This window comes from Prunus persica, chromosome G8, assembly GCF_000346465.2.
Source record: "Prunus persica cultivar Lovell chromosome G8, Prunus_persica_NCBIv2, whole genome shotgun sequence".
Classification (NCBI taxonomy): domain Eukaryota; kingdom Viridiplantae; phylum Streptophyta; class Magnoliopsida; order Rosales; family Rosaceae; genus Prunus; species Prunus persica.
In genome coordinates this window covers 16,513,805-16,528,386 of record NC_034016.1, presented here as the reverse complement: position 1 = coordinate 16,528,386, position 14,582 = coordinate 16,513,805, and the positions used below count along the sequence as shown (strand labels likewise).

Below are 14,582 nucleotides of genomic sequence, written 5' to 3'. Positions count from 1 at the left end.
CTGATCCAATGGAGCCCAAAAAAACTCAAAAACTAGTCTCAGGTTCTTTTGTTATCATTTTCCAACATCCATTTGGCTGCCGTTAGACCCTTTTTTTAAAAAAAATATTTATCGCAACACAAAATAAGTTCAAATTTATTTAGGTAAAAATCAATTTAATGATTAGGCATGAGTAAAATTTGATTTCAAATTATATCAAATCCAAAAAAAGTGTTATTAAAATGACCACATTATTTTTTACTTTTTGGGTCTGAAAACAAGGCAATTACTAATTACTACCTGTTGGCTCCTAGTAGCTTAATTGGAAGGAATTGGATCCGGTCATCGCCCACTGAGGTATAGAAAAACACGGACACTCTCTCTCTCAATCTCTTCCTCACAGTCTGTGACAGAAAACTGCTTTGACATCCACAAGCCTTGGCCTTTTACTTTCCCACTTTGCACTTTGACTCCTACCGCTTTGCTTCTCAGGTACTTTCCCCGTCCCCTCCATCACCTTCCTCCTTGCTCTTTCCCATTTTCTAGTTTCTCCAGTAACGCCTTTTATTCATTTCTGGATTAGTATAAATTTCCTATCTTTGGTGTCTATGACTGTTGCAGAACTCTTTGGTGCTCACAATTTACTATTTTTGAAGATGGGTTTTGCTTGTGGATCAATAAAGATGGGATTTTTTAGGTTTAAGTTTCGTGGGTCAATTTTTTTTTCAGTATTTTTCTGATTGAGCGGTGTTCTAGGGTTTGCTTGTGGCTTTACTTCGTTATCCAATTAGGATTTCCATGGGAACTTCACTATTGTTGTTCTTCATTTTTTACCACCAAGTTTCTGGCAATAGATTTTGTTTCTTACAAAAGCAACAACTATGAGGAAGAAAATGGATTTCCTTAGATTCTGAATTTCTTCTCTTTTGTGTTATGATTTTAGTGTATTTGGATCAATGTGGTGTTTTTATGTCCAAGTATGAGGAAAAACAGATCAATTTCTAACGCCGTTACTGTCTTATGCTTAAAACAAATGGCTTCTCTATGAATGTTAATCGAATTTGAGAACGAACGTTCAGTTTGGGACACAGTGAGAGTTGAGAAATCAGTTGGGCATAATATGTTTTGACAATGTTTGCTTCTATTTTAAAATGCAGCGTTAAATTTTTATAAGATGAAACTTTGATTTGTGTTTTACACTTTTAATTTGATTGAGTTGAATAGGTTGAGTAATCTTTTTAAGTTTATTAGTTTTATATTTTGGATTATAGGCAGGTTTCTGACACGTGCAATGTTTGCAAATAGGTAGAAGTAAAGATAGGGGTAGGGTACTCTAGGGGAAGTACATCATGATCAAGCGGACTCATAGTAGGAACCAGAAAACCAAAGGAGTCAGGGTGAAGCATGTTCTGCAGATTTGTCTACTGCTTGGGGTCTGCTTTTGGTTAATCTATCAGGTCAAGCATTCTCATGATAAGAAGGCGGCATTAGCTGAGAAAAATGCAAAATCCTCAATCAAAAATTTGAGTGATGGTGAGCTTCTGAAACTTGGGAGGAAAGACCTTCCTCACCAGGAAGTCATTAAAAATGAGAAACAACAGGAAGAGGAGGAAGAAGAAACAGCTGGAGAGGAAGAAGAGAAACATGAAGTAGAAGTGCGAGAAGAAGAGGATCAGAAACATGAAGTAGACGAGCGAGAAGAAGAGGATCAGAAACATGAAGTAGGAGAGCGAGAAGAAGAGGATCAGAAACATGAAGTAGACGAGCGAGAAGAAGAGGATCAGAAACATGAAGTAGGAGAGCAAGAAGAAGAGGATCCGAAGCATGAGGCAGAAGAGCAAGAGGAGGAGGAAGCCAAGAACGAAGATATAGAGGATGAGGGAAGAGGAGCTGGAGATGATGAGATAGATGAAAATGAGCAAGAGAAAAAAGAAGGGGAAGCAGATCACGATGAGGACATTGTAGATGAAGAGAACGAAAGAGAAGAGGAGGGGAATGAGAAGGATGGTGATAAGAATGAAAGTGAAGAGAGAGAGCATCAAGCAGAAAATGAGAATTCATTGGATGATCAGGATAATGATACCCATGACAACAATGCTCATGAGGCACGAGAGGAAAATTACAAAGGGGATGATGCTTCTAGTGCAGTGACCCATGATACCCAAGTAAGTGCCGAAAACTCAAATGAGAACTCAGAAGCTAGTGCTCTAGAAAAGGATATAAAATCTAATGACAATTCACGAATGGTTGATGGTGTAATGGCTGAGAATGGTACTTTAAATGTAACCGCAAGTGAAGAGAAAGTTAATGATGCTATGTCCAATCCTGTGGAGAGCTCACTTTTGAATGCAGCAGTGAAAACAGAGTCTAATGATCTACCAGAAGCACGCAATAACTCAACAGAAATCAATGGGGCAACTGATTTGTACCAGCAGAACGTAACAGAAACTGTATCTGAGTCAGTTCACTCTCAAAATGAAACGTTGGATGGGATGACTACTGGAGAGGGCATGACCATACAAACCTTGGTTGTGGAACAGGCTAATAACACAGCTTCTCAGAACAACCAATCTGACTCAAATTCAACAATTTCTACTAAAATTGAGAGTGCAGATGGGGTATCAGGAGAATCATCTAACTCCTCTAATAAGGTAGAGACCAATGTGTCAGAAAATATCTTAAGATCTGATGGAACAGCTGAAACAGAGAATGGTTCTAGTTCTCCAACAATCAAGGAGATCACAGATACCTCTCATAATGAAGAGTCTAATGGTACCAGTGAATCTGGCCGGACAGATAAGGGTTCAGACTCCACAAATGTGACGGAGGATGTTGTTCAGCATGATCCAATTGATTCTTCTGATTCCCATATTGCCGAAGCCGAGAAAGAGGCTCGCACAGATCTGGATACATTGCCAGAGATAAAAACAGAGGGGGATGAGAATGGAGAGGCTGCAGCAGAATGATGATTGTGGTATTTGGGTTCTTCTGGTGCTTACAATTTTCATGCTTGCCTTTGCTTTTGATATGAAAAGCAATTAGGTTAGTGTGTGTGAATGTTAATCTGTGGCTAGAAAATCAATATAGCAGGTAAAATGTAGGCTAGTTTATATCAGCAGCAGGTGCAATCTGTAAAACTAAATTCAACCTTCCACTGTACTGTTTATTTCCACCCTAATCTTTCTTTTCATGTATTCGTTTTATGTGCTGTTTCTTTATATTGTAAGCTCTTGGGAAGAAGCTCATGATGCATAAAAAGGAGAAGTGAATTGTTTGATGACCCAAGTTGAAATTTTGGATGTCATATGAATTGGAAAAGAAAAAAAAACGAATTGTTTTGGTGGAGAGAGTTTAATTGGATGGTTTGTGCTTTGCTGTTGATGCTTACTGTTGATGCTTAAGAAAAATGTAGTCTCCTAGGCAACTCTCACATGTGTTATTATCCTTTTATAATGCTAAAGCCTGCATCTATTATTATTCCTTATGTTAAATTAAACCCTTGTCTGTTAAGCAGTTTCCTGTGACCTGCTGGAAAACGCAGTTTCTCTAAACGCTATAAACAAAAACTGGGTATAAATGTACCCATGTTGGCATTCATTCAAATGCTTGAAACCATTCTAAAGTTTTCTGCAATGTAAAGCTGGGGATATCAATTAGGCTAACGACTAATCTTGTGTGCAAAAAAGAAAACGAACAACTTCGTAAGCATGGCAATCGTGGAATAAAATGCAACTTGTAGGTCTGAAAATTGCAGTCTCCATATGAAACAGATGAGAGCCCTCGAAGAAAATTCTATGCTTATATTGAAGTTGTGTTAGGTTTTAGGCCCTTTATATGTTGCTTGTATATTAAGTTTTTAATTTTAATTTGGTTTTGAAAATGACCTTGCTGCATGACAGCCAAACCCAATTGATGAGATGAGATTGTGAGTTGTCTAGCATAAATATCTGTCAATTTTTACACCAATATGAGCATATTCTGAATCCCTTAGAGTATGATGTGGACAGCAGATCTGGTTTTGGTGGTTGAATTGGTGTCTTCTTATCTAGTTGTGAGTTGAGTCACAATGTACATGATTTTCTCAGTTAAAAAAACAACCAAACTTTCAAATTCATTGAGTTGACAAGAACCCAATTCAGATTTGGTCCAAACTTCACATCCTATTGGGGTGAAGACTTCAAACTCATCCAGAAACCCAACAGGTGGAACTCCAGCTAAACCCTTGTGCTTCAAACAAACAATTTTTCCATTATTGCCCTTACACCAAAAAAAAAAATATTGCACTGAATTGATGGTTACATGATGAAGGATTGACAATCTTTGTTTCTCTAATTTGGACCTTAATTTCAAAAATTGTCAGCAACTCAAAATGTTGCCTGGTCAACAGTGTTGAGTTAGAATTTTACATTTTACGCCAAATTTCAGTGCAATAGCAATAGCAGGTGTCAAAAATTACAATTACAGAGAACAAATCACGGTTTAAGAAAGGGCTTGATCAACATATGTGGAGAAAGCTGAGGCAGGAACCAACCAGACACTTTATTCTGATTTCAACGAAGGCTGAGGTTGATGTGCATTCCACTGCAACAACATCCATATTATCGATGTGCCTGATCAAGATCACAAGAGAATTCTTTTACTACAAATATTATTGGTTCCTAAGCTCACCATAATTATATAAAGCTATTCACTAGAAAGAAAAACTTAGAATTATTTGTCATCGGATGTTATAGCATACAAATCGTTTGTGAACAGTTGAAAGATGAATATATTTGATTCCAATTAAACAGGGTTACTCCGCAATAGCATGTGAAGACACAGTTCTCCAATTCTTATGCTATGAGATTCCAGTCTTGCCATCTCTTAAAAATAATTTTGCTTCAGAAGAAGCTAGCATCATCATAATCATTATAGATTATTTAATTCTTTCATTTTTCTGATAAGCATCATCATATTGACTGATTTTTTCTTTTGTCCCAAATAGCGCACGAAGCCTCAGTTTCGGTATGATTTATTCTTGTACCATGGTGCTTAGAAGTCAACAGCCACATTCAAGTGCTTTGAAACAAGTAGCATATAAAAAAGAAAGATGAATATATCTATTGATTCAAAATGAAGCCAAGTGAATTGATTTGATACCTGCAAAGAAGCCGACAGTTGAGAGATTTGCAATGGCCATCGTATGATATATTAGGTATTCAGTCAAGAAATGACCAAGAGCATAGACAAATGATAGAAAGGTAGCTAGGTAGAGAGGCTTGTTCTCAAGGTTAAAAGCACAAAGATAGCAGAGTGTGCAAGTAAGAAGAGTCCATACACCAAATGTCCTTCCATGAACTTCAGTCACTGGAAATAAAAATACGAATCACAAATGCAAAACATGAAAATCAGAAAAACAGTATAAGTTAAAAAGAAAAAGAAAAATCTAATAGACTAATTCCATTTTCTACATTCTTCATTCTATGTTAGAAGCACACTGTTATGGACTTAAAGGCAAAGACAAACCACAAAGAAAGTTTAAAATGTTGATCCAGCAATCAGCAGCATTAGGTTAAGTATGCCATACTCATACAAGCAACTCATGATATCAGAGAAGCAAGTTCTATATTTTAAATGCAAAGTGTACAGTTGTATATAAGTACGGGCCTAGGAGGATAGCATGCCCATTGATTACAAAAAGCAAGTTTTAGGGTAATTTCTCAATATGAGATATATACTTCTGTGTGACATTGACATCAAATACAGTAACACTTAATATTATCTGAAATCTCATATAATCTGAACATCCATACAAAGCCTTCATCCCACAAGCACATATTGAAGGAGAAATTAGCCTATTATATTATGCATTTGCAAAGAAAGAGAATTTACTGATGGATGAAATAGAAAAACAAGTTCAGCTCTTTTGGATCTATATCTGGACACAATCCATAGAATCACATTGACTTTCTTACAAGATTAAGAATACAAGAATTCCAACTGTATATCCTATCAAATTCCCACATTGATCACTATGTGCTCTCTTATAAGTAAATCTTAGTGAAGCAAACCACAAAAATAGAAATGGGTTTTTCTCCATCCTTCAAGTTTGAAATAACAAACCCAAATTTTTTTCTTAGCAACCAAACAGGATCCAAACGAAGAAGTTGATTCAAAATTGCGTAAAAGTTGAAACAAAAGAATGAAGTGAGGTGAGAAGTGTACTGGGGGATTGAGAGAAGACAGCGAGACGGAGAGCCCAAATGTCGAAGAACCCGAACCAAACGGAGACCAAGCGAAGTGAACCCACCAGCATCAGCCACCAACTCAACGCCTTCATCTTCACTTGTGCGAGCTATCAATCAGTCTCAAGAGTGAAAGTTTCAACAAGCGCAGCAGAAGCAAGTCAGCTTTGTGCCCATACGGAGAACCAGTCTGTTGGGTTTTAACCTGACCCGGTATCCATGGATCGACCCAAGGTCGTAAATGGGTTGGAACTCGTAGGTCTGTGGGCTGGATAGCTTAGTGGCGGCCATTATCTCTCTCAAATTGTTGACCCTTTTTCTTTTTCTTTTTCTTTTTTGAAATTTTGATAATTACTATTTTATTCCACTATGGAATATTATCTAAAATACGGTTTTAGGGGTCATTTGGAATATTAGTAGCTGGATTGAATAATTTGCTCTCTTTTTTCAACTGAAATAATATATTTTTCAAAATAACGACAATTAGGGGAAGGGGGAAAATGATGAGCAATTTATGGGTGCTAATAATGATGCCACCTTTTTCTTATATTAAATTAGCTGGACTTAAAAATTCGAAAGACATATAATGACTAAGAAAAAGAAAGATAAAAGAAGATAAAAATCCAATTATTATGAGATCTTATCAGTTAACCTTGAACTCTAAACCCTAATTCAATTTTATACGTATTTATTTTCATGTTATGTTTGTGTTGTTACTTGAGTAACGCTAAATTTATTTCATGTTTTTTTGTAGTACAAATGATAGTTCAAGATGGAGGGATTTTCTCACACACATGCTACTAGAATCGAACTTGAGACTACTGATTTGCAAATTAAGTCATTTTTCCATTGAGTTAGACTCCGTTGACTTATTTCATGTTATGTTTGTGCCATGTTATTAAATTTTTACCTGATTTGCAACACTAAATCCTTTGGCAATTGTTTTTATTTATTTCATAATTAGGAAAGATAATAAAATGACTAGTTGTGTCTCATAAAAATAAAAATTATATTCTTATTTTGTTTTTCTTTTTCAGTTTCAGTTTTCTTCTTTAAAAATATGAAATACAGTTTATTTACTATATTATCATTATTTAATAAATAGTTTCATTTCTTAATTTTTACATTAATTATGACATTTTGTAACATTTTGAATATTTCACCATTATCTACTTATATTTTTATAACAAATCTACACGTATATACCAACTACGATGGCACTTTTAACTTTATAAACATGAAATTTCTAGAAAGAAAATCATGACTACTCCTAAGTTTATAAAAAGTTGTCACAGGTGCTCAATAAGGCCAATCCCACAAATAATATACACAACTCTAAGTAGTAGTACTAATCACATAATCAACAACTAAGTAGTACTAATCACATAATCAAGTACTTAATAACGATTCACTGCACACAGAGTCTGGACTTGAACCTGTGCCACCCCATCAAAGGATTATAATAAATCTCCACCAACATTGGATTCTTCATCAAAGAAAAACTCGAACCATGTATTACCAAAACGAAAATCTTAACGAAATAGCCCAACAAGAACTCACAAATCACAAGAAAAAAATTTTTTGATTTAAAAATTAAAATCCTGCCTACTCATTCCTCACTGTACAGTCTCATCCAAAAAAAATTGGCAGCTAAAAAAATTGCTGTGTTGGCAGTTAATCGCCAAAAAAACGAATCCAATGCCTACCCAACTACAAAACGACAAACCCTTCCCCATGAAACGACAACCCCCACCTTCCGAATCTACTGCTGCCTTAGCTCCTTCCGGAGCTTCTGAGAAAACGGCCGGCAAGCATCCATGCTCAGATCCATCGCCGCCGCCAATGCCACGTAAGCAGCGGCGTCTTCCGTGCAGGTCACGTGCTGTACCCCGACCTCCACCTCCGGCTTGCTACACTTCCCGACGCCCTCCACCGTCGATGACATCACAAACCCTCTCTGAATCAACTGTGGGAATAACCCGAACCCGAAGTCCGACCCTGATCCTGATCCCGGTCTCGACCCGGTTCCGGACCCGAAGTCGAAGCTGCTGTGAGGGCTGTTCGCCGGAGTGAGGCTCGACGTCAGGTCGATCGAGAATTTCCCGCCAGTTTTCGCGCCGAGGGTTGAGTTCGCGAGCGTCGTGTTCTGCAGCTCGAACCTGTAGCCGACCGTGTCGGACCCGCCGCGCTCGAGCCAAGACTCGAGCCGGCCCCACGGCTGCCACGTGCCCTCGTTCGGTCGGAGGATGAGCCACGCCCCGGGGTTGGACCGGCTTACGCAGTGTGAGCCGGGCGAGGCCACGAACGGCGTCACCATGGAAGCCGCCGCCACCGGCGAGCCGGACAGGTCGTGGATGGTAATGGACCACCCTTTTCGCTCTTTCCCGCTTTGCTCCTTGTGGGCCCCACCAAAAGGCAGCCAATTTCTCGGTGTGCCTGGCTCTGAAGACATTGACCTGTTGAAACAAATCCAATAAAAAAAGAAATTAGTAAAAGGGGAAAATTTTGACTTCGAGACGATAGATTTGTTTGCCGTTTTGAAAAATAAATTAATTTCAAGCAGGGGAATTGAGTGATTTTCTCGGCAACCAAACACGGTAAACGAGAGTGAAAGAAGTGAAATAAACTAACCTCGATTGCATATCTCTGAACCCAAACTTGCAAGTGAACACCGGCTGCTTCACAGTCCCTTGCACTTGAAAAACCTGCGGGCTACACTCGGGCTCGCCGTCGAACTGGAAAACGAATCTCGGGTCGGGTTCCGCCCGGACGCTCAAAAACAACTGCGCCGACGAGGACCCACTGCCATTCTTCTTCCCTCCTCCAATGGCGACCCACCCGTTCTGATACACGACGGGTCTGGACTCCGCCAAAACCAGCTCCGACAACGGCACTATAACCCGACCTAACAATTTCCCGCTGTGTAACCCGCACGTGGCGCCGACCCCACCCGTGTAGATCGAAAGCTTCAAACAGGGCCGCTTGGAGGCTAAGCTTTCGATTTGGGTTTTGTTCAAATTGAAGCAGGCGGAGAGGGAGTGATCGTGGGTCGTCGTATCTAGGTTTTGACCGTTGCTTAGGATCAGAGGGACTGTAGAGGATTGGTGGGGGAAGTTGGTGAGTTTGATCTTGCAAAAGCAAGGGGACGACGACGGGTGGACGGTGGCGGAGGATGGCCTGGATGCCGTGGGATACTTGACGGTCAAGTCTCCGACTAGGATCCGTACAAATGGGCACGGATCCATTGAAGTCTTTTTGCCGTTTGTCTGGTTCTGATTTGGGAGTTTGATAGTTTTGATGGTTGGGTTGGGTGGGATGAGGAATATAAGGAAGCAGAGAGAGAGAGAGAGAGAGAGAGAGAGAGAGAGAGAGAAGGAAAGAGTAAGAAAACTGAAAGAGGAAGATAGAGATATGAAGGTGAAACAGGCTGTAAACACAGCTAGAGCACTTTGCATATGTGTAGAGATATACTGCGACCGACCTCAATGACCTCAATTTGCACTCTCTTTTCTTTTTTGTTCTTTTAATTTTCCTATTAAGATTTTTATAGTAATTACAAAACAAATTACTAAACTAATTTTATGCAAACTTAAGTTAAGACCATTATTAGCAGGAGTTTTATGGGATGTAATCTAGGTAGAATAATTGCTTGATAAAAACCATTTAATTAAAATTTTGGTAAGAGTAATATATTTTCACAATACTACTTTAGTTTTCAAAAAATTATTCTACGAATACAAGAATAAGTCCGATAAAGAAAAAAAATAACATATATGTTAACTTCTACATTGTCAGTGTACATTGCCCACTTCTCATGGGTCTAGTTTTGGAGACTTTATATGCATGCATCAGTTCTTAGTTGTAGATTAATATGTTTCGCAAAATTTACGATAATTGTTCAAGTTACCTATGATAATATATTTTCTTAAAATGATGTATCTCTTTGTTATCTCATTCAATACGGATAGGTTACACATGTTGCAAATATTTATTAACTTACGAAATGAAAGAATTATAATAATATATCACTTTGGATGTTTATGGCATGTACGATAAGGATATTGATTGCAAAGCACAAATTAATTTATAATTCATACTAACGACGAAGTTCTAAGGAAGTTTAATTTTAAAAACTTGCATACAACTTAGATTAATATTATTTCAGTAAACTTACGTTAATTATTCATGTTATTAAGGTAATACATTTGTTGACAAATACAACGTAGTTTATAGCGTTTTATATCGGTGACATTCCAATGACAATTTTACTTGAATACTTACATATATGTTAGTATACAGTGACCAACCTAAATAATAAGAATCATAAATCATAAATAAATGTTGTAAAAATAAAAACATTTTATAAAATTATTATTAATATTGACAATTAGACTAACTTGAATGAAAATATGACTGGGCAGACATATGTCGCAGTCACAGAGCGGGCTCACAGACATTTGCACAAACACAGACGCAGACAAGTTGGACCCCATTTAAATAACGTATGAGCATGCGTGGGTTGTAAGAGGAGCTGGATCACAATGCGCACGTACCCTGTATATTTCAATTTGCCAGCGGAGACGGCATTCAAGTCATAAATTATATAAAACAAAAAAGAAAAAGAAAACTAGAAAAATATTCGGACCTTTTGTCGGTTTGTGGGTTCGGGCGTACGGTTCCAAATCGGGCTCGCCAGCTTTGGAAATTATTATGAAATAATGCACTACTGGGCGATCCGTTGGAGGCCTGTCGGGGCTCCAACGAGCGGACAGCTGTGTACGAATTATGTGGCGCCAGAGAGGACCGGGGGTGGACGCTATTCTGACCAACCACATCAAAAGTGGGTCCCACGGATGGTCCAATGTAAATTAAATGATTGATTTAAAAAAACTGTGGGCTGGGTTGGGCTGGGCTGGGATTTTGAATCGGCTACCCACTGATCGCGTGACGATGATAGATGCCACCTCAGATATTTGTCAGTATCGGATCTGATCTATAATAATATGAATTTGCTGGCAGCATAAACATTGGATGCTAAATGTTACACGTGCAGACTTGTTAATTTTTCCAGAATATAATTTTTTTTTAAAAGATAATTATTTATTATTTAATTTAACAGTCATTACAGCCAAGGATCTAGCCTACCTTTTTATGTTTGGGATCGGACCTTAGCTTAACGGTAAAGAGAGAGGAACATATGCATAAATAAATGGATACTGTTTTTCTTCTTGTAAATTACAGTTTAACGTATGTATAAAAATAATTTATTAAAAATATTAAAAGAAAAATTTATGCACATAAATCACATTGTCATTGATAATAATGTATAAACTCCTACTTACGAGAGAATATTGGAAAGTATTTTTCTAAACGAATATATGCGACATAATTTGATAATAAAAAAAGTGAGACAGAAAGAAAAGAAAAAAAAATATGTCCATTTCGGCTGTATTTACTACACTCGTAAACAAATTAGGGCATGTCTTGGTGTAGTGACGTGGATGCTAATTCTCATGTGGCAATTTTATGTTGAGATAATATTAATTTGTTTGTTTGATGGAAGATAATGATATATTTTTTAAGAATGTGTGTGGACCATCTCCATCGAGAGAAAAAAACTTTTCATTATGAATTATATATAATTATGTGTCTATTAATCTTTATGTAATTTTTCAAATTACAATAAAGTGCTATTTTTAGTGTTAATTCTATATAACTTGTTATGTTATTATTATTATTTATAAAATGTAAGTGAGCGTACTGTGATACTACGAAGTAATGTAAGTGAGATTGTTATTGAGATATAACAAAGTAATATTTGGCATGTCTTCTCGAAATTAAGGAGAGAAACAACTTACACTGAAGATGCCATTGTCGTGGTATTTCAAGTTAATCACGCAATGATATGTGTTTTAACTATCTCATATGACAGCACGTTACTAACTTAAAATACCGCTATAGTGACATCCTCATTGCATAGAAGTTCTTTTCCTAATTAAGATGATCGCATTGGAGACGTTATTTAAGGATAAAGTGGATTAGCTTTTAGCTGTTTGGTAGTGAGATCTATCCCAGTAGCCATTATTTTTGCAGCAAATGATCTATCCCAGTAGCCAACTTAGTGGGCAAAACTTGGCCCATAAGTTCATCCAAACAAGTGATTTATTAGCCCACAAGTTGCACTTCAGAAAAAAGTTATATTGCACTACTCCTGAATAAAACCAGACATATACATCCGCTTGTTTTATCAAGGAAAAAAGCCGGGTTTAGAAATTTCGGCAAAACCAGAAAGAAAAAAATCATTTAATTTAGAAGTGATTTCATGGTCTAGATACGATGGATGGAGATGTAGTATTTGGAGAATTTGGATTCGTATGGTTGATCAATCGTAAAAATTGATTATGGAAGTTAGCATATAAATATATTGGAAAATCCACTTTATAAGGAGAATTCTCTTTGTCGATCTTGATATGAAAAACATAACTTTTTCCCCACGGCATTACAGTTGTGCGGAGGGGCGGAACTATACTAAGGCCTGAGATGGCCCTGGTCCCTCCAATTTATTTAACCCTTTTAAATGTATATATTGGATGTGGTAACAAATGCAAAGAAAAATTGCTATACTTAAGCCTATGGCCCCCTCACCACAAATCAATACTTGTCAAAATTGTATTTTAATATGAATATAATAGTAAAATCATACTACATTTATGAAAGAAAATCACTAATTTCAATTTAATGCTTTTGTAAGCAATAGTTTACTCAATAGGCAAAAAAAAAAATATACAACTAAACTTTTTGTGTTTAACATTTTGGCCCCCTCAAATATAAAATCCTAGCTCCGCCCTTGGTTATGCGTGTGTGAGAAATCTCCATCCCCTGTAATTTAGACTATGACTTGTACTGAAAAAATAATATGAAAAACAGAAAAAAGAAATAAAACTTATGTTTCAACCCACTTCTTTCATTTACGTACCTCATTTTATCTCTTTTACCGTTATGGTCGATCACATTAAACCCAGAAATTTGAGACAGGAGTAAAAACCAAGGATTTAATCGTGTTGTGTTTAGATATAATTACTAGTTAATTGTGTTTATCAAGGATTTAATTATAATAATCACTAAATCCTTGGTTAAAAGCATGTCCTCTTTCAACATTATGAGTGTATTATTTCCTAATTTTAGTGAAATATCTGGTTAAACATTGTCCATTAATTATTGATTATTTCTAATTACAAACCATAAAGAAAGAGACAATAATAATTAAGTAGCAAGGTGCTAGCTTGTAACTCCCTTCATGAGAAATCAAAGAAGATCAAAACAATGAAAACTCAAAAAAGACCATGGCCAGCATAACCAAAATTATAGGCAGGTTCAATCTGATCAGTAGGGTTTTTGCTCTTGAAACGATAATGATCATGGATATCACGTTGAACTAAACCACCAATATTATTCATCATAGACAAGGGTGATGAAGAATAATTAGCAGCAGCACTTGGGTAACTAGACTCCATCAAAATCCTATTGGCTTGTTTATTCACATTCCTCTTGATTTCCTCAACTGAGGCCTTCAATATCTGAAGCTCATGCAATCCAAGTTCATCAACTGGCATTTCCCACCAACACTGGTTTTGACTAGCTTTGCTCATTTTATCAAGTGCTTCTCCATGTTTTTTCTCAGCCTCCAACTGATTCACAATCTGGGTTAGCTGCATGTTAAGCTCATGAACACTAGAATTCCTGTGAGCCTCAGCAAGCTGTTGAGTGGTGTCTGTAGAACCTGCTAGGCCTAGGGGATTAGGGTTAGGGTTCCGAGCAATGAAGCGGTCAACGATGGAGTCAACCTCGGGGTGGCCAAAGGAGAAGGGCTTGTTGGCCGGAGAGAAGACTATGATTGCAATCTCAACCCCACAAAGTGTGCATAGCTCACTGGCCTTCTTGAAGAGCCCTGAACGACGTTTTGAGAATGTGACTTGTAAATTGCTTCTCTTTTCAATTTTGGCAATTGCAATCTTTTGGCGACCTTGGCTAGGTTTCTTGATCTTCATCACCATTGTAGAAATTCGGAGGATGATTAAAGAGAGAAGAGGAGATAGACAGACAACTGATGCTTAGCTTTGTTTTGTTATTATTTGTGATGGTTGGGGAGGGATAAAACATATGTATTTATAGGGTTATTTACGATTAATTCACTTAAATAGCACTTATGTTAGCATATTATTGTATTGTTCAATGAGGCCTTAATGCCCTATTGACACTAGTACCGTATATGATTAATCCAAGATCTTTTGGAAGTTATAAATCTCTACTCACTTAATTTATAATTACTATGAAAATAAATAACCTATTGATCATTGACATAATATAGAAACTATATGA

General features: G+C 37.1%; 4 protein-coding genes across 6 annotated transcripts; 1 reads left to right on the top strand and 3 right to left on the bottom strand.

The window, feature by feature from the left end:
* On the top strand, window positions 306–3,329 carry LOC109950604 (uncharacterized protein DDB_G0283697). Of its 3 annotated transcripts, XM_020570138.1 has the most exons (3): window positions 306–471; window positions 1,285–1,649; window positions 1,722–3,329. In XM_020570138.1, exons 2-3 carry the CDS (start codon window positions 1,329–1,331, stop codon window positions 2,943–2,945), a joined length of 1,545 nt encoding a protein of 514 aa, XP_020425727.1. In that variant the 5' UTR covers window positions 306–471; window positions 1,285–1,328; the 3' UTR covers window positions 2,946–3,329. The 3 variants fall into 3 exon arrangements, with proteins under 3 accessions (XP_020425727.1, XP_020425726.1, XP_020425725.1); XM_020570137.1 differs by having other exon boundaries at window positions 308–471; window positions 1,289–3,329; XM_020570136.1 differs by having other exon boundaries at window positions 308–471; window positions 1,285–3,329.
* Window positions 4,208–6,725, bottom strand: LOC18767562 (ergosterol biosynthetic protein 28). Its single transcript, XM_007201850.2, has 3 exons — window positions 6,184–6,725; window positions 5,119–5,325; window positions 4,208–4,589 (listed from the first exon to the last, which is right to left on the bottom strand). The coding sequence occupies exons 1-3, from the start codon at window positions 6,296–6,298 to the stop codon at window positions 4,519–4,521; spliced, it is 393 nt and encodes a 130-aa protein (XP_007201912.1). The 5' UTR covers window positions 6,299–6,725; the 3' UTR covers window positions 4,208–4,518.
* Window positions 7,697–9,621, bottom strand: LOC18768409. Its single transcript, XM_020553639.1, has 2 exons — window positions 8,835–9,621; window positions 7,697–8,659 (listed from the first exon to the last, which is right to left on the bottom strand). Exons 1-2 carry the CDS (start codon window positions 9,446–9,448, stop codon window positions 7,966–7,968), a joined length of 1,308 nt encoding a protein of 435 aa, XP_020409228.1. The 5' UTR covers window positions 9,449–9,621; the 3' UTR covers window positions 7,697–7,965.
* On the bottom strand, window positions 13,420–14,270 carry LOC18767969 (agamous-like MADS-box protein AGL62). Its single transcript, XM_020553679.1, has one exon. The coding sequence runs from the start codon at window positions 14,255–14,257 to the stop codon at window positions 13,535–13,537; it is 723 nt and encodes a 240-aa protein (XP_020409268.1). The 5' UTR covers window positions 14,258–14,270; the 3' UTR covers window positions 13,420–13,534.